This window comes from Astatotilapia calliptera, chromosome 7 (assembly GCF_964374335.1).
Source record: "Astatotilapia calliptera chromosome 7, fAstCal68.1, whole genome shotgun sequence".
Lineage (NCBI taxonomy): Eukaryota > Metazoa > Chordata > Actinopteri > Cichliformes > Cichlidae > Astatotilapia > Astatotilapia calliptera.
Genome location: NC_137428.1, coordinates 35780537 through 35799090, shown reverse-complemented (window position 1 = coordinate 35799090; position 18554 = coordinate 35780537). Strand labels below are relative to the sequence as shown.

Genomic DNA, 18554 nt, shown 5'->3' with positions numbered 1-18554 from the left:
GGGTCCAAGTGGAGGGATCACATTTTAGTCATTCAGTGATTCAAAGAATATGACCTTTTAATATTCATTCAGATGTTTTCTGACTCTAAATGTTCTTTTCTCATTTCTTAGGGTTTTCTAATTTACATTTAAAACATTTTCAGCTTTTTTCCAACTTCTGCTTCTGTGTAACCTTCAGCTTTTAGCAGTTCAGCACCTTTGTTTTCAGGTTAAATTTGGTTGTTTTTTTTGTTTTGTTTTTATTTCATTCAATATTTTTAACTCAAAATTCAGCAATTAATTCATTTCAGTGCATACATTCAGATTCAAGCATTCACACTGCAGTTTCTTCAGAAAATGCACTTTCTAGTTCTTATTGTATTCTAATTTTTGCTTCATAACTTTTGCACTGTCCACTTCCTGCTGTGACAAAACAAATTTCCCACGTGTGGGACTAATAAAGGTTATCTTATCTTATCAATCTCTCTTTTAAAAAAGAATCTACTCTTCACATTAGGAATTAGGATTTTTCTTAACTGGATCTGTTTGTGCTTTTATGGAAAAATTCAGACAGTCAAGAGGCCCAGAAAGGTTCCAGTCAATGTGCTCAATCGTCAGCCATCACCTGACGACAGAGTCTTCAACAATGACTACAATGATGACTACAACTATGATCAAGACCGACGTAGCGTGTACAGCGCTAGGAGTGGCGGAGGCCGGGACCAAAGCCTGGAGAGGGAGCGAGGCGGCTACATGGACTCCGGCTACCACACACGTGATCGTGACTATGACCGGCGGGAACGTGGCAGGAGCACAGAGAGAGACCTCAGCCCGGACCGCCAGTACCGGCGAGATGGCAGCAGAGGCCGCACTTTGGATAGAGAGTACAGCCCAGATCGCCGCTATAAGAGCGAGCATGCGCTTGACCGTGACTACAGCCCAGACAGAAGGTACCGCAGTGACCGCACATTAGACCGAGATTACAGTCCTGATCGGCGTTTCCGCAGCGATCGAGCCCTCGACCACAGCCCCGACCGACGCTACCGAAGCGACCGAGCCCTGGACCGCAACGAGAGCCCCGATCTGCGCTACAGGCGTGACAGTCCAGGACGAGGCCGCGGCCGCGATCAAAGCTACGATCGAGGACTTGACCGCATCGCAAATGAGCCGCGGAAATATGACGAGCCAATAAAGCGAAGTGCAAGCAGGGACCGCCTTGAACGCACACCGTCACCTGCTGCCGTGCCCCTCCCTCTGCCACGCCCTGCCCGGGATCTGGAGCCGCTGGAGAAACCTGTGAATGTGCTACTGCTGAAAAACCATCCCAACGAAGGTGAGACGCTAAAAGGCTGTCAGATAAACAAAACATGTGAATGGTTCTCTTCACCTTAAATGAAAAGGGTTACAGTCTCTGTGGGTGGCACGGAAAGCTAACCTTTACTAAAATTCAGGTTAAATCCTATTTTTATGTTAATGAATAAATAACAAAACAATCTATGTTGGAGGGTTGTGAACTTTTTCCCAATTCTGAACTAAGATGGTAAGAAGAAGTTTGAGAATCACTCAGTTAGGTTCTTATCTGACATATAGAGTGGTTTATTATTCAACATAGAAAGGTTAACCGCTTTCCTACCAGGTTATCTGGTGTCTTCCTCAGCTGATACCCTTCTACACAACCATTTGGCAAATCTCACAAAGGTAGCTGCCAATAGCACTTGTGCATCTGCAAGCCTATTGGAAACCTGACTCCTGCCCCAGCTCTTCCTTTTTCTGTTTCTATTTTAATTTCATATCTGTTGCCATTTATATCTGCTCTGTTCTGTAGTAGGGGGTTCCTTCATATGCACAGGGAAGGGCATGGTGATCCCAAAACAAGGGTTTAAGTGGTCCTGACTAGAGTTTTGTTACCCATTTCTAAGTATCTTTGATATCATAAAAAAGTAAATAAAACCTGTACAGCTATTTGGGAAAGAAACCCCCTCCTGCATTTAGCACAAAATAAGTGGTGTCTGCCACAAGAAAAACAATTGGCAACAAATTTGATAAATGTTAAGCAGAGGAAAGGATGCACTTTATTTGAAGGTTTTATTAAATGGATGCAAAATGGAAATGTCCTAATTGTACGTTTAATTGTTTACTCAAGCAATTCTAGCGAGAGAGAGAGAGTTAATGGAGGCACGGCCATGTCAGCATACATCACCACCAGCTGATTTCAGCATATCAGCAGATAAAATGGCTTGTACCATTCATCAGTTTGGCGCTTGCTGTTTACTGGCTTTATTTTTAAATTGAGGTGAATTTCTTCACTTGGCACAGAAATGCATAAAACAAAATGAACAGTTGGAAAAGTGATCACAGTGCTTATAGGTAAATTCTTATTTTAAACATCAGCCTAGTATATCAGTGCATCATTTATACAGATGTGTCCAGAGGCATTTTGGTCAGTGACCGTTAATAAACCCTTCAGAGGTCGAAAAGTGACCTGATTAATTTTTCCATTTGTTCGGTCATGCCAGGTTATCTAGACTGTGAATGTCAGATATAATTAAAGTGGAGTTGGGTAAAATAAGGTAAAATATTTGTTTGATTATTTATACATAAAATATATGTGTGATTTGTGTTTTTGCAGAATATGGCCTTCGTCTGGGCAGCCAGCTCTTCATCAAAGAGATGACCAGCACAGGACTTGCCAGCAAGGATGGAAACCTGCAGGAAGGGGACATTATTCTGAAGGTAGGGTGGTGTATATTCCTTATTTGTTATTTTTTGCTCATTAACCGTCCATTTCTGACAGTTCAAATGAATCCTTATTTATATTTTACTGGGCTTTCGCTCAGCATCATGGGTCACGCTTTGGATGAAACGATCCGGTCACACAGGGTTAAAGACACTGCGTAGCAACTACAGATCGCTAGGGGAAATGAGTATTTCCTGACCAGTTGTTGGCAGTCGATGTGAAATCGATGGCTACATCGCAGTCACGCAAGACTAATGACTAGTTTGTGACCCCATGGCCCAGCTGTCGCTTTGGAAAAATGAGTATTCCTCAGCTGGTTGCTAAAGCTTGCTGGTATTTCCTCAGTAAGATTGCAAAAAGCTGTATATACCTCTGCACTGAAACTTTCCAGTTGCCTTGTTCACTAGTAGGTTGCTGACAACACAGACACTCTGTAAAAGTTGTTGGTTTCAGTGATATGGTGCGAAATTTAGTTTGAAGGTGAGTATTCTCGATTTCTGGTTTGCATTACACTTTCTTAAGTTACAGCTCCGGAAGCAATCAAGAGCAGGCTGAGAAATAAATTATTTCCCTAGTGACCAGTGGTTGCCAGGAGTAGATGGGTCTCTGACCAAAGTCAGTGCTAGTATATTGTAACCTTGGTTTCTGCTGCTTCAGTTGCTTGGTTGTATTCCGTATCCAGGCACAGCTGACAAACAGCCTCTAATTTCTTTCTTTTATGTTAAAGTGCTGCAAAACCGTGCTGTAACACAGCTGTCATCTGTTTGCTTTCAGTCTCTTTTGTTTATGTCTTCCACTGAGAGAGAGTCAGAGCTGCAACATTGGGTAGCGGAAGTGTAACATCTTTTAGCAGAAAAGTACCATTGTGTAAAATAAGAAACGTGCGTTTAACAGAGTAGTATTTCGTACTAGAAAGGGCAGCAGCGATTAAACATTTAGTCGACAAGTCGCCCACATTCCTATCAGCACCTGGGAGAAGCAGCTGCCACACAGAGGCAGGGCAGAGTGGTCACTTTTACATTTGTCTCATATTAAACAAGATGAACAAGATTTCTGAAAGTTTCAAATAACAAAGGCGGCGTGTGTAAAGGTAATCTCAGTGAACCAACGCTCAGGATTCACACTGCTTTAAAAGCTCAGTTTTAAACTTTTTTTTTTTCCCCCTACTGTTTGCTCTGTATGATATCAGTGAGAGGGGGGTGTCCCAAGTGTGGTCATGTTTGGCACAGAAGCACCAACAACCTGCTGTTTTTAAATGGTATTTGTGTGAATGGCAGTCGTCTTAAAATGAGGGTGGAAGAAGCTAAAAGGATGAACTTAGGGACTGCATTTCCATTTAACTTCAGCATTTAGTAAGCCACCATTGAATTTGAGCTATTTTATTCCATGGGGTATTTCTGAATTGTGTTTTAATGTTTTCAAAAAAATGTATTTTGTTTTTGCTCTTTGATTTATTTATGTTTTTTATTTTAGCTTCTGTCATTTTTTTTTATCTTTTATGTGGACTGTTGTAAATCAGTTTGATTTCTTTACCCTATTTAATTGAGCTCTTTTTTTTTTTTTTTTTTTTTTTTTTACCTTATTGCTTTGTTCTACTTTAGCTAGCCATTTTTGTTGTTGTGTTTTTGTTACTTTATGGCTGCTTTTGTCTCCTCTGCCTCTTTTGACTTGTATCTTTACAGTGTAAAATAAATAAGGATTATTTTAAGCTTTAACAAAAATCTGGAGCTGGACATATGCCGAATAGGTTCAGTTTAAAGATCACCCATCTCAATGACATCATACAGAGTCAAGAACAGAAAAAAAGTATCTGAAACTGACTGTTTAAAGCAACCTGAAGCATGAGTGAGCTTTTGGCTCACGGAGATTAGTTATGTGCTTACCTGATTAAACCTTTGACCATGTGTAATATCAACATTTGTAGTTGTGATAGTTGATGTTTGTATATAACATTAGGAAAAGCATAATTCCTTTTTAAGTGTACAAAATATTTAAAAACTGTAAAACATTGCATGCTTTGTTTGTGTGATTCGTGAGTGAGAAGCGTCTGCACATCTCCTAATCCCCTCTGTCTCTGTCAGATTAATGGGACTGTGACAGAAAACCTGTCTCTCAGCGATGCCGGGAAGCTGATTGAGAAGTCCCGCGGGAAGCTACAGCTGGTGGTGCAGCGAGACAGGAAGAAGATCCTGGTCCGAATCCCGCCAATGGTCGACAGCGACTCGGAGCTCGACGGTGAGAGAAACTCGAAACTGAAAAGCAGCAGGTCCTATGCCGTGTAAAGGCACACCTGGCGAGTGGCCATCATCATCTCCATGATCATCATCATCTTCATCATTTTATATATATATATCTAGAAATATAAACCTCATTGCATTATGAACTTCTAATGAATCAATTGTGGAAACCTTAATGCCATTAATGTTTCTGTACCTGTCAATCAAATTTGTTCTTAATTCTTAAAATAAAGGCTTTACTTACATCAACTTTTAGTTTTATTTAAATATTATTTCACATACACATATTCCACAAAGCACTACGAGCTAACCATATTCAGCACATCATCACCATCCCCTCCACCCTCTTATTGCTCACCCCTTTATACCTGTTTTTATTGTCACATGACCAGATGGCATGCTGTTATTGGTCGGGAAGGATAGAGATAAGTGGTGTGAGTGGATTGTTCACTGACCAAATGTTTGCCGGGAGGAGGGGGGGATAGCACGAAGACTTGTGACCCAGTTTGACTGGTTTGGGGTGTGTGTGTGTGTGTGCGCGTGTGCATGTGTGAAAGTGCTCATTCGCCTCTAGCGGCGTGATCTAATCCCCTATCATAATCCTGCTACTGGATATGACAGAATTTCATTATGTTAAGGTTCGCACCGCTGCAGCCTTCTGGTTTCTACCATCCAGCACCCTTCTTTGTAATTCTGTTTGAGGACAATAGGGACCGACTGACTGAAAAAATTAGGATTTTGAGGTCTGACAGGTACAAATCACCTTAAGTGCACATGTGTAATTTTACTTTGTAATGGTATTACTGTGCTTATTCCTCCCTGCCCTGGAGTATAACATAGAAGTGCAGTCTAGCTTCCACACCCTGAATGCTAACATTGAAACATCCTGTTGAGTTTTAGTGCTCCTCATCATCATTGTAACCCCAGAAACTGGTATTTGCATATCTAATTGGTGTGGCTACTCATCTGGGAACAGTGCTCTGACCTTCATTTGTCTGAGAGCTGTGTTGCCCCCCCCCGCTTTCATGACCCAGGGGCCATTTGAGCCGAGCAAAGGCCATGTTATGTAATTTACAAAACAAAGAAGCACCAAGGAGAGATGCAGCATTTTACTCTTTCTGATAAAGTTTATAGGCTTTACTACCTGAACACAGAGGACCCCACCCCCCACCCCCATAGCTGCTTGACTCTTGTGTGGTTTCACAGGAGTTGTGATATTTTTCATCATCCTTGTGTGTTTCAGATATCTCTGAGATCGAGTCGTACCGCTCCTATTCTCCACAGGATGACAGACGGGCCCACCACTCTGACCTCTCCTCCCATTCCTCCAATGAGAGACTTCGAGACAAGCCCAGGTACACTATCATTAAAGGCCAATTCTGGTATATTTCAAGCTGTAAAAGCTTTTAATGAGCTTTTCCTCTCAGCCTCAGGGCTCAGAGACTACATCTGTACGATGCTCTGAACCAGATGGCATGTAGCTGAGGTGTTTTGGGCATGTCTTATCAGGAGGGAGGAGACCCCAGAGCAGACCCGGGACATGCTGAGACTGTCTCTTTGCTTGCTTGGGAACTCCTTTGCGTCTTCCAGGCTTGGAAGAGGGAGGTCTGGGAATCTGCTTTCCTGTGAAATCAGAAAATGCGATTTCAGTTTTATTTTTATAGGGGGAAAAATAGAAAAAGAATACAACAATCAGATAATACTCTATGAACAAGCACTGGGTGATCACGGGAAGGAAATTTAACAGGAAAAGATTTCCGGCAGCATCGGCTCAGGGAGGGGCAGCCATCACCAGGAATGTGCAATTAGGAACCTAACACAAACTGTACCTATTTATTTGGCCGTTTGACCTTTTCAAGGATATTGGTGTCTATGACACCAATCCTAGTATGAATCCTAGCCCCTCCTTTATTGTTTGACCCTTTTTATTTTTCATGAAGTCGAGCACAGTGTTCATTCGGTTCACCAAGTTGAACTCAGTCACATTCCTATGATATCAGCTGATCTCAGTGCTAGCCCACATAAACTAATGGTTCAACCGATATCTTCCTGAACATCCTGTTTTTCAGTCTTGTAGAGAATCCTGTTTAACTTGCTTTAGCCTGCTACCGTTGCTGCATCTAAAAGCTGCAACCCCCATCCACCCGTGCTCCTTTTCGTGCTTATTCATGTCATATCTGCCATCCATGCCTGCTCTGTTTTGGACTAGTTGGTCTTGCAACTGCTGCTTTCCCCATCTCAGGATTTCCACTACACACGTGCATATGGAAGGACAGGAAAGTCTAAGAACAGAGCTGTACTCCCAAATCTTACTGCAGAAATAAAGTTCTTCTTTTACTTTCGTGGTCCTGACTGAGTTAGAAGATTTTGTGGCTCCACAGGTTATGCCAATTTGCACTACACACCTCTGCTCCAAAGATTTGTGGAAGATAAACTGAACTGGGTTGGGCAACGACTCCAAATCAACTGGAATTTTATATAGGTCATTTCAAATGTTTCTGAGTCTGACAAAAAGCAAACACACAAAGTTTAATCCTTGAAGAGCTGGGTCTGTATTGTTTTGGCAACTGCTTGTGACCTTGTGTCTCATTTTCATTCATAGGAAAGAATTATAATTAACATTTCCTCACAACAAAAGATTTGTCTGCCTGCTCTACAAACAAACAAACAAAAACCACAATCATCTAAAAAATGATTTTAAGTGTTGCTTTGTTTTGTGCTTTTCTTAATTCTAGATAACACAAAAGCATTGAGCTCTGCTTTGGTCAGTCATTTATTACGAATGAATTAAATACACCAGAAACAAATCAGGATAATGTAGGATTATGCTGTTTTTATGCTTCATGAAGCTCAGGCAGCCCGTCACATCAAATATCGGAAAAACCACCATGTTATTAAACCAAACCGGAAAAGGAGTCATAATTATATCAACCGAATTAAATGTGTAAAATGCTTCTTTTAAACTTTCCAAAAATTTGGGATATTACTAGAGAGGAACCGCCTAGCAGGCTGGCAAAAATGGGTGCCATGCCGACCCCATTCAGAGGTGCCGACAGAGACGTTGAAGATAAGGCTGCTTTGCACGCAGAGAGGGAGGAGCCACGCTCCGAGACACCACCAGGTAAACATGATTTCGCCCTGAATATACAAGACTGTAAAAAATAAATAAGTCAAATCAGACAGTTGAATTGAATACTGACTGTAAATGATTTTGTTTCTGCAGTACCAGCTGCCAGTGTCGCCCCAAAGGTTCACGCTCCCCCTAAAGTGCCACTAAAGCCAAGTGCAGAAGACCTGGAAATATACGGGTCAGTATTAGTTAGTTGTTGTTTGTTTGTTTGTTTGTTTGTTTGTTTGTTTGTTTGTTTTAATTGAGTTGCTCAAACTCAAATTTACTCAAAAACAAGAAGCCAGCTTGGTTGTCTCCGTCATAAATAGACTCTACCTTTGTCAACTGTTGTTTCCATGTTTCCATAATGCAGGCCGAACACGGTGATGGTGCGTTTCCAGAAAGGTGACAGTGTGGGTCTGCGGCTGGCGGGAGGAAATGATGTCGGCATCTTTATCGCCGGTGTTCAGGAGGACAGTGCAGCAGAGCAGGAGGGTCTCCGGACAGGAGATCAGATCATGAGGGTACAGCATGTTTTAGTTCCACATTTAAACCCTGCACACACAAGAGTGCTGTGTCTGAAGTTGGAGAAAAAAGACAGAAGCTTCGTCTTTGAGACATATATCAGGCCAGATTTCTCATTTTATTTCCTATTGTGTGCTTCAGGTGAACAACAGAGACTTCAGAGGCATGGTGCGTGAAGATGCTGTTCTCTACCTCCTGGAGATTCCTAAAGGAGAGGAAGTTACCATTCTTGCACAGAGCAAGCCTGAAGGTACTGGACTGGATAAAGAACAGTTGCGCAAACAGTACTAATGCCAAAACCGTCCTGTGTTAAAGTATATCACATAGACACACACAGAATATGATAAAAAGTCTTAGTAGTCTTGTATGAAGAGCCAGTGGCTTGCTTGCTTTTCTATTTCCTGTAATTTATTTATTTTTATGATAATGGATGAATGAGGAAAAACAAGAGGCCCAAATTTGAGCCATGTGGGATGCCAAATAATGGTGGGGGGGTATTTTTAGCTTCTGTTTTCTTCTATTTTTGCCAGTGTATAAAGATGTCTTAGCATCTGGCAGAGGCGACTCCTTCTTCATTAGAACCCACTTTGAATATGAGAAGGAGGCCCCGCAGAGCCTTCCTTTCTCCAGGGGGGAGATCTTCAAAGTGACGGACACACTCTATGATGGCAAACTCGGCAACTGGCTGGCAATCCGTAGTGACAAAAACAACCAGCTGTTAGAAAAGGGAATCATCCCCAACAAGAGCAGGTATGCAATGATGATCATCTTTGTGCAGACAGCCTTTCTGCCCCCTGCTGGCTATCAGAACGTGATGGCTATGTTTTTTGTTGTTGTTTTTTATTTTAAATATAAATATTTCAAGTTTTTAATTTTTTTTTTTTGTATTAAGGATTTGGCTGGATATTTTATCATTTTACATGTTCTTTCGCTGGTAAGAAATCTGCATATCATCGTGTGAGCAGTCTAACTAGACAAAGTCATATATTTTCTTGTTTTCGATATCAGAGCAGAGCAAATGGCTAACGTCCAGAATGCTGCACGGGCTGCATCGGGCAATGACAGAGGAGACTTCTGGAGGATGAGGGGCCAAAGAGCTGCAAAGAAGAAAGATTTGCGCAAGAGTCGAGACGACCAGGGCAACGTTCCGGTTACACGCTTCCCCGCCTACGAGAGAGTGGTATTACGTGAAGGTATCCAGGAAACACTTTCACCCTGCAATTTTACCTGAGGCATTTTGCAGAGGTCCTCGCTGTGCCAGGACTTCTGAATTAATTCTTTTTGTTTCATTTAGCTGGTTTCAGGAGACCGGTGGTGATATTTGGGCCCATTTCTGACGTGGTTAACGAAAAACTGGCTACTGAACTTCCTGATCAGTTTGTCATTGCTAGTAAGTATCACGACCGCCTGTAAATAAACATTAGCACTAACAGAAAAAGATTTCTGTAGGCTTTCTTTACTCTGTTCTTGTTTGTGAGTGGTTTTTATCTCCTCTTTCAGAAACTGAGCCCAAGGATGCAGGAAGTGAGAAGTCCTCGGGGGTGGTGAGATTGAACTCTATCCGGCAAATCATTGAACAGGTATGGTATAATCATTAGAAGATAATGACGCTGTATGAACACTAGTGCAGTGGCTGTTATGGGAGTGCGCAACACCCATTTTATATTGTTACAATTTATTATTTCCCCAATTTTTTTATTTTTATGTCCCCTAAACACCATTAAACCAGAGTTGAATAATAGTGGCTCAAAAATATAAAGCTTCAGATATCAAGCCAAAGATCCCCAGCGTAATTTTGGGTGGATCCTTTTGGAGTTGCATCAAAACTCCAAAGGGATTTGTTGCATCAGAAGCATAAAAATCTGCCAACAGTGGAGCATCTAAGAAGAAAGAGTTAAAGAATAACTTGTGCAGCCATGTTTGTTGGAACCCATTTGAATTTTAGACTAAGTGATCTTTTTTATAAAAGATTTGACCTCATAGTTTCATCCACCTGTTTGAGGGCTAAGAATTAAAATAGGGTAGGGTTGTTAGTCTGTTCTGGTCAGCTAATCAAAATTTAATTTTAATTGAGATTTTGCTTTCCAGCTATTACCCTTTATTACCTTCCATAAAACAAGTCATCATAGAGCGCTTCTTTACATGCTTTAGTGCCGTTTTGTGCAGAATTTCAACTTCCTCTACATCAAAACAACCTTTATATCCCAAAGTCCATAGTAACCAAATAAACTGCTAAAAGAGACAATGTCATAGTTGAAATTCACCTGCAGAGTTTGAAGTGGCTCAGATGAACAGCTGTCGAGAGTGACTAACAGAGATTTCTGTGCAATTATTACTCATCATCCGACATATAACCATGTTTTTCTTTTTTATTATTCTCCTGCAGGACCGTCACGCTCTGCTGGACGTGACTCCCAAAGCTGTGGACACCCTGAATTACACTCAGTGGTACCCCATCGTCCTTTTCCTGAACCCTGACAGCAAACAAGGTCTGAAGACCATGAGAAACCGCCTCATACCCGGATCCAACCGCAGCGCACGCAAACTGTATGAGCAGGCCCTTAGGCTGAAAAAGAGCTGTTCACACCTTTTCACGGGTGAGTTTTATGTGATTTATGGCATGGTTGTCCGTAGTTAACTTGTGATTAATCAGATTTTTTTTTTTTTTAATCAACTGTAACTGCCCTTAACAGGATAGTTTTCATTTTTCTAATATTCTTACCAGCATGGGGCGGAAAATATACATACTTTATTCACATTTATGCTTATAATTATTGCAACAATCCAAATAATGACAACTACTACTGAGAAAACCCCCGGAGGTACTGCATGCTCATAAAATACACTGAATGTACGCAACAATTCGCTTCTTTCTCCATTTCTACTCACCATCCACAATGTAACTGAGGAAACCACTTCCAGACAACCCGATCTACAGGTCACAGAGCCCACATGCGTTAATCGCGTGTCAAAAAGCCAATAGAGGCGTTAAAAGGAATTTGCGTTGACGTGGTATTGTCATGTTAACTTTGACAGTACTAAGTATTATGAAATCTTTTTCTTCCTATATTTTTTTCTTTTAAGAATTTTTTGTTTTGTTTTTTGTCTGTTAGACACCATCGACTTGAACTCGGCCAATGACGCATGGTATGGCAGTGTGAAAGATTTAATTCGGGAGCAGCAAGACAAAGCTGTGTGGGTGTGCGAGGGCAAGGTGAGTGTCAGTGAACTTCTGCAGACCACTTGTTTTTGTGTGAATTTGACTGTTTCTTACACCCCTTCGCTTTGCTGTTACTTTCTCTCCTCAGGTGGATGGTTCAGAGGAGGACCTAGATCTCCAAGACGACCGCATGTCCTACCTGTCGGCAATGAGTGACTACCTCAGCATGGACAGCCGGATGACCAGCGACTACGATGACACAGCGGACGAGGGCGGGGCGTACACTGACAATGAGCTGGACGAGACACTGGATGAACCCCAGCCCGTGTCGGCCATCGGTCGATCATCAGAACCTGTACTGCCCGACGAGGTGGGCGTGTCTGCCGATAGACACTCTTCTTTTCCCCAACGTTGTTAATCCATCATCATCACTGTTAAAATATCTACTCCAACCCCTGTGACCCTTCTCTGTGTGCCGTGTGTTTGTGTAGCGGCCTCACCCTGAACCCCGTGTACGTATGAGAAGAGAGGTGAACAGAGAGCCAAGCCCTCCCCCTTCTTTCGTCCCTGAACCCCCAAAGGTGAGAACCTCTCCCTGTTTTCCTCCCGTCAGACATCACTGTCGCTACACTTTCTTGTGGTCTCTCAAGCTGCATCTCAATTTAAAGTCTTTAGACCTTTCAGTTCTTGGCAAGACTCGAAGTACCATCAGATCTGATTCAAACCAAGCTGGAAATGTCTGAGGGTAGAACTGTCTTCTTTGGACTTCATTTAGTGCCGGTGTCCATTTCAGAACTTTTTCTTGATAAATAACAAAAACTCTAATCTAGATGAATAAAGTTGCCCTTCTATACATCAGTTAAGAGTGCATCCAATAAAGGAGGATCTATTTAAATTGCTTCATTTGGTACTTCCTCTGCAAGCCGCTTTGGAACCCACCTGCACCTTGTACTCCTCCTCTAATTGATGTTTCTTTCCACATATGCACATATGTACCTGCAAATATAAGGGACTGAAGATGAGGGGGAAAAACACCTTTTGTTGCCTAAACCAGCTGTGACTGAAATAAACTTTCTCACACTAAGCTGATAAAAATGTTCAAAACTCCTGCCTGCCTTATATTTGGAAGTGGCTCTTCCTTAAAAAACAACAAACCACATCCTGTAGTTGAGCAAATGATCACAAATGGTTCTTTTTTTTGTTTGTTTGTTTGTTTCAGGTTCGTGCTCAGACTCGAACTGACTCCACACGGAGCTACGAGTCACACTCCAGCAGCACCATCAGCAGCGACGCAGTGGGCGGAAACAAGCCGCCTCCCCCTCCCGTGAAGCCTGTGAAGCCCACTATCGCCCGCCAACCAGTGAACCAGTCGTCAGAAGATCAGAGTCCGGGGAAAGACGACGAAGTGGAGGACCCCGCCAACAAATCCTTCCTGGGCAAGGTTAGACTCATTTATTGATTTAAATGAATTAATTATTTTTTATTTTATTCTTATACCAACAAGGCAGCTATCTGGGGCAAAAAGTCAGACTTTTTTATGTTTCTTTCTTCCCTTGCTTTAGAAGATTTCACTCTGGTATTATATCAAACTTATTCCCTTCTCCTCCTTTTGTTTTTTTTTTTGTTTTTTTACTTTCTCTGCATCTAATGTGAAATAGAAAATGGGTGACCAGGTAACTACAAATTTACCAACACGTGTTTCCAACCCTCCCTTCAAATCCACAACAGCTCGTCATGCATCACAAATGTTCCCATTAATAAATCTCATTATGTATTTGCGTATTTACAGACACTCTTGTCTGTAAATGTTTCATCTGACAATCACTTCCTTGTGAGTTACACCATGTGAGTGGACGTGTGGCATCTATGCTGTTTTGTTTTTGTTTTTTTAAATCAAAAATTGAAGTTTCACTTTTATTTTCTTCCAGATTAAAGCGTTTGAGAAGATGGACCATCTGGCAAGAGCTCAGAGGCTCCTGGAGCTACAGGAGGCAGAAAACGCTCGAGTCAGTAGTGCTGTCTTTCTTCATGGTACAGCGGTAAACTTCAGAGCAGGAACAGACACAGCAGGGAGCTTTCAGTTGACTTTTGGCAGTTGAATCCTGTCAGATTTATAGAAAGCTGCATTTAAAGTTCCTCTTACTTCCCCGTCTGTCCTAAAACAATCCTGACATTCCCATATCCAAGTCCAGTGTCTAAAAGCATTTTCTGATGTTCAGTCAGATCCATGAAATGTACATAAAGATGCCTGTGTCCAACATAAATTGGTTTGTGGACTCATTTTGAAGCCTTGAGCATTTTGTCTGTCACCATCTTGCTGTTTTGAAACTTTTTTTCTTTCTTTTTTTAATCCACTTAAGTCTTACCTGTGAATCATCACGTGTCTACACTTGGCAATCTTTGCAAAGAACAAGTTTTTAATTGTACCAATAGGCACTTTGTTCCTGTTTCTTGGGCTGAATTTACAAAAAATCCCAAAGATAAGAGTTTGATAGGAATCAAATAATTTTGCACCAACAAGATGATTCCTAAAAACCTGCCATTGGTCAGGATGAACCAAAAAATAAATGAGAAAACAGCATCTGTCATGTAAAGACATTTTGTTAAGAAATAGGAAAAGAATCCAGCAAAGACCTGAAACAGGACCTAAGAGATGCATCTGATCTTTCAGTTGATCAGCCTACTGTTCACTGAAGTTTCATCAATAATATTCTCAGTGGAAACAGTCACTTCCAAGCTCATCAGTATTGTACAAGCTCTGTATTTCCTTTGATGTTTGCATGTTTCAACATAATTTTTTTGTAAATTGTAATAGTCAGAATCTACCTTGCCTTGATTTACAAGGCAAGGTAGATTCTGACTATGTATTAATGTATAGATGTATTAATATTATTACAGTACCCCTCACAGTAGTTGAACTTTGGACTGCAGCGTCTGTCCTCCTACTATTTACTCTAAAAAAGCAGCACTCCAGATGGTTTAATGTTCACCGGGGTTTAAGAGTGTTGTTTTAAGGTAGAACTAAAAATCCTTCAACTAAAGAAAGATACACTTGCAGCCTGTCTGGGTATAGTAGGATATTTTATTTCTGTTCTTTACTTTTTTGTATTAGATCTGACATATCTGGGTCTGTCCCTCTCTTTATGCAGTTGGAAATCGCCCAGAAGCATCCAGATCTCTACGCTGTCCCAGTGAAGCTGCCAAAACCCAACCTCAGCCGTCCTCAGCCAATAGGGTGAGAGCAGAGCCTCATCTCTGACATCATAAAAAATGTTCTATTTTTATAAACATGCAAGTTTATGACCCGTGGTGTGTGTGTTTGTGTGTGTCCAGTTCAAGCTCCATCCCCGAGCCACAGACTCCCTCCAGGCCGCCGTACTCTGAGTCGAGAGGACACGAGGACGACGAGGACGACTACCGCCGCCAGCTGGCCGACCAGACCAAGAGAGGATATTACAACCCCCAGAAATACAAAGACACTGAGCTGTAAGGCTGGGAAAGCAGGAAGTGACATCATCACCGATCAAAACTCTTCGAACTTCTTGTCGTGTCGTCAGTTTCAGACACTTTTCGCGTCCCTTGTTGTGCAGAAAGCGTGGTGCCCCACGCACACAAACGCACACAGATATCTCTGGTCTACCTTTGCCACTCGCCGTTACAGAAACTGTGCACAGCTGATGTTTCAATGTAAATATTCTGTTGGTGTCTGTGATCTATATTTTATTTTCCCGCCTTTATTCCGGGACTCAGTTTGTGCCTACCGTGTGTCACCATCACACAGTAAAACGCCCAATGTTTGGAAGGATAAGAAGCATAAAAGAAATGTAAACACGTCACTTGAAGCCATTTCAAACAGCTGGAGACGTCACATTTTTATACTCCCTTTTTGAACAGAAGAAAAATTCATGAACTTAAAACACAGCAATGCAAATTAACTATAATGGCGCAATTGTGTCCTAAATTTAAGGTTCATGCTCTGCTGCTTAGGTCCTCTGCAGGTGGGACACAAAAGTATGAATATAGTATGAATACATGAATTGAAACTTGATGAACAGTCGAGGCCAAAAGTTTGGCAGTGGCACATTTTTTTTCATTTAGATTATATATGTGATGCGCTTTGAATACTTTTACTGGTAAATTTATGCAAAGAGTGAGTATTTGCAGATCTGCCCATTCTTCATAACATCTGCTGTTTTCTGTGGTTTGCTGGGTATCAGCTTCTGGGCCAAATCCTGATGGATGGTGATCTGTTTCTGTTGACCTTTGAGTCTTGATGGGTTGACATCACTTTTGCCTTGTGACATGGTGAAAATGCACCATGTTATTTTCACCATGACATGGTACATACAGCAGCAATCGTCACCAAATTGCTGCTGTATGAGCTGTTTGTTGTTTGTTTGTTTTTTGTTTTTTTTAGTATGGTCAATCCTTACAAAGTGAGTTGACAAACAGGCAGAAGTCAGGATTTGGACCAGGAGTCAATGCCCAGCAACTTCAAACTTCAATAAATTCTGGAGCGGCAAAGTGTGACAAGCACAAAATTTCTGCTACTACCTAAACGTTTGACCATGACTGTAGAAAGACTGTTGTATCACAATATGAAAGTCCCCGGTTTGAGCTTGCTGGCTGGGGCCTTCAGGTGGGTGTAGACTCTCTTGGAAAGCTCCGGTTCCAGGGGTTGACTGTGTTGTCTGGCGCCACCAGTCCAGGGTATACCTGCCTGTCCTCGAGTGATGGATGGAATAGTCTCAAGAAATCATGATAAAAAAGTTTTTCAGGTTTTCATAATTAAACAATAATGTGAAGCAACAGAAATAGCTGTTGATCCCACTGAGTTGCCGAATACCATCAGTGCTGCGCGTGGAGCAGGTGCAAACCTTTTGGACACAATAAAAATGTAACAAATGTAAAATTAAAACCAGCTAAAAACACTGTAAAAATACAACTAATGCCTGTTATTGATACACCGTGCAGTTTTTTTACATTGTGATGGTGAATACACGAGGCTGAAACTGAAGCGAGCAAACGCCCAAATCACTGTTACAGTTCTGTGGACTGCACCTCAGCTTTTTCACCAATTTTGTGCGTTTTTGTGAGGCGCCACATGCTTCGGGCACGCTCCTCTGGTGTTAATTGTCCTCTAATCGCACCTCCCCTGCTGAACTACACATTCCAAAGTGGACGCCTGCGTCTGCAGCACGCCGCTGTGTGAGCTGTGCAGTCTGGGAAGCAGCTTATTCCCAAGTGCCTTGCAGCTCTGATTTCAGCTCGGGAGATAAAGGCTTCTACCTAAAAAGCACTTGTTTTGTTTTAACTGCTGTTGTAAACTGAACCAAGCAGAGGTTGGAAAGTATTTTCAGTACAGTTACTGCACACAGTCGAAATACACGAGTAGATTTAAACTGGAAACATCTTTCCTTTGTTCTTTGCTTTTGCTTTAGAAGAGCATTGCAGTCACTGAAGAGATGCGAAGTCAGAAATAGGAGATTCAGATGGATTGCATGAATGCAGCATCTGTATCTCATCATTGCATAATAATTACCAAAAGATTGCGCGCCCCCCCCTTCTTCTTTTTTTTTTTTTTTTTTTTTTTTTTTTATTTTATTAAATTTAGGACTTTGGCGAATGCAGGGCTCTTGGATAAGATGGGGAAGCTGTGCAGCTGCCTGTTTAGCATTTCTGTGTTAGACCAGCGTGTAAATGACGTCACAGATTTCATTAAAAAGTGTATCACGAGCGAGGCGTTCAGACAATTTGTGATTGAGCTATGTTTCTTTATTAGCTGCTGGCAATCAGAGACAATCACATTTTTATTTTATTTTTTTATTGCTGATGCTTTTTTTTTTGTTGAAAATTTTGAATATATATTCATACACTTGATTCAGTTCAGTGTTTGTGCGCTACTGTTTGGGGAATGTGGTGACAATCATGTTGGTTTATCAGTCTCTCTTAAATGTTATTTTATGATTTGCTTGTTTTGTTTTGTCTCCTGAGTGTTACACAACAGTCTCTTGGGAAAATCTAATAAATGTTTTTTTTGTTTTGTTTTTTTACACAAAGTCATGTTCAGAGTGTCATGTTCCACCTTTGCTTTTGGGTTGCTTTTGTTTTAGAAATGCTGCTGTGTTGGGCTCATTGTCTTCAGATGTCAGATGGCCTCACATTTGACTCTGATACTTTAGTACAGAGAGGACTTCAAGGTCAGCTCGGGGACTGCAAGGTGCCCAGGCCTGTGACTGAAAAACGAGCCAAAATCATCCCCCCTCCACCACCATGCTTGACAGTTTGTATGAGGCTATGTTTGGTAATCTGGCTGTGTGCATTATGGATCACTTTGCAAGCCTTCTGGACCAATGATAAGATCAGTTTGTTCAGATGAAGCTTTGCAAACCTGAGGTGTGCTGTCATGTTCTTTTAGAGAGAAGACTACTCTTCCTACTGGCAACCCATCTAAACAAGCCATACTTATTCAGCCTTTTTCTAACTGAACTGTCATGAACACTAAAATTTAATGTGCTAAACGAGGCCCATGGAGTCTCAGAGGAAGCTCTTGGCAGTGCAGTGAGCGCTCACTGACCTTGGGGTGAATCCACTGGCAAGATTGTGACATTGTGTTAAAACACAGCTAATATAGAGGTGGTCACACTTGCTTTTTGTCAGCAGCATGTGACTACTACCTGCCCTCTTTATTCCTATGGAAGCAAGTAAGTGTGTACTTCAGTCAAGTGAAAAAACTGTTCTAAATTTATACTTGAGAAAAGGTCGACTCCACCACTGGTCCAGTTTTAACTACTTTTCAAACAAAAA

The 18554-nt window shown here is 41.6% G+C and overlaps 1 protein-coding gene across 12 annotated transcripts in view; it reads left to right on the top strand.

Annotated features, from left to right (window-relative positions):
• tjp2a (tight junction protein 2a (zona occludens 2)) overlaps positions 1 to 17806 on the top strand; it is a 50839-nt gene extending 33033 nt beyond the window's left edge. For 7 of the 12 annotated variants that reach the window (XM_080304482.1, XM_026174439.2, XM_080304481.1 and 4 more), the window contains 21 exons: positions 550 to 1312; positions 2609 to 2712; positions 4798 to 4951; positions 6197 to 6308; positions 7944 to 8074; positions 8177 to 8261; positions 8436 to 8586; positions 8729 to 8837; positions 9118 to 9337; positions 9596 to 9780; positions 9882 to 9977; positions 10088 to 10167; positions 10974 to 11184; positions 11701 to 11801; positions 11896 to 12117; positions 12239 to 12328; positions 12967 to 13188; positions 13406 to 13420; positions 13676 to 13753; positions 14897 to 14982; positions 15081 to 17806. In XM_080304482.1, coding sequence (XP_080160608.1) covers positions 550 to 1312; positions 2609 to 2712; positions 4798 to 4951; positions 6197 to 6308; positions 7944 to 8074; positions 8177 to 8261; positions 8436 to 8586; positions 8729 to 8837; positions 9118 to 9337; positions 9596 to 9780; positions 9882 to 9977; positions 10088 to 10167; positions 10974 to 11184; positions 11701 to 11801; positions 11896 to 12117; positions 12239 to 12328; positions 12967 to 13188; positions 13406 to 13420; positions 13676 to 13753; positions 14897 to 14982; positions 15081 to 15237 — 3372 coding nt within the window. In that variant the 3' untranslated portion in view covers positions 15238 to 17806. The remainder of the gene's footprint in view (positions 1 to 549; positions 1313 to 2608; positions 2713 to 4797; positions 4952 to 6196; positions 6309 to 7943; positions 8075 to 8176; positions 8262 to 8435; positions 8587 to 8728; positions 8838 to 9117; positions 9338 to 9595; positions 9781 to 9881; positions 9978 to 10087; positions 10168 to 10973; positions 11185 to 11700; positions 11802 to 11895; positions 12118 to 12238; positions 12329 to 12966; positions 13189 to 13405; positions 13421 to 13675; positions 13754 to 14896; positions 14983 to 15080) is intronic. The other 5 variants (XM_080304478.1, XM_080304480.1, XM_080304479.1 and 2 more) reach the window with 3 other exon arrangements.
• Positions 17807 to 18554: the final 748 nt, after the last annotated feature.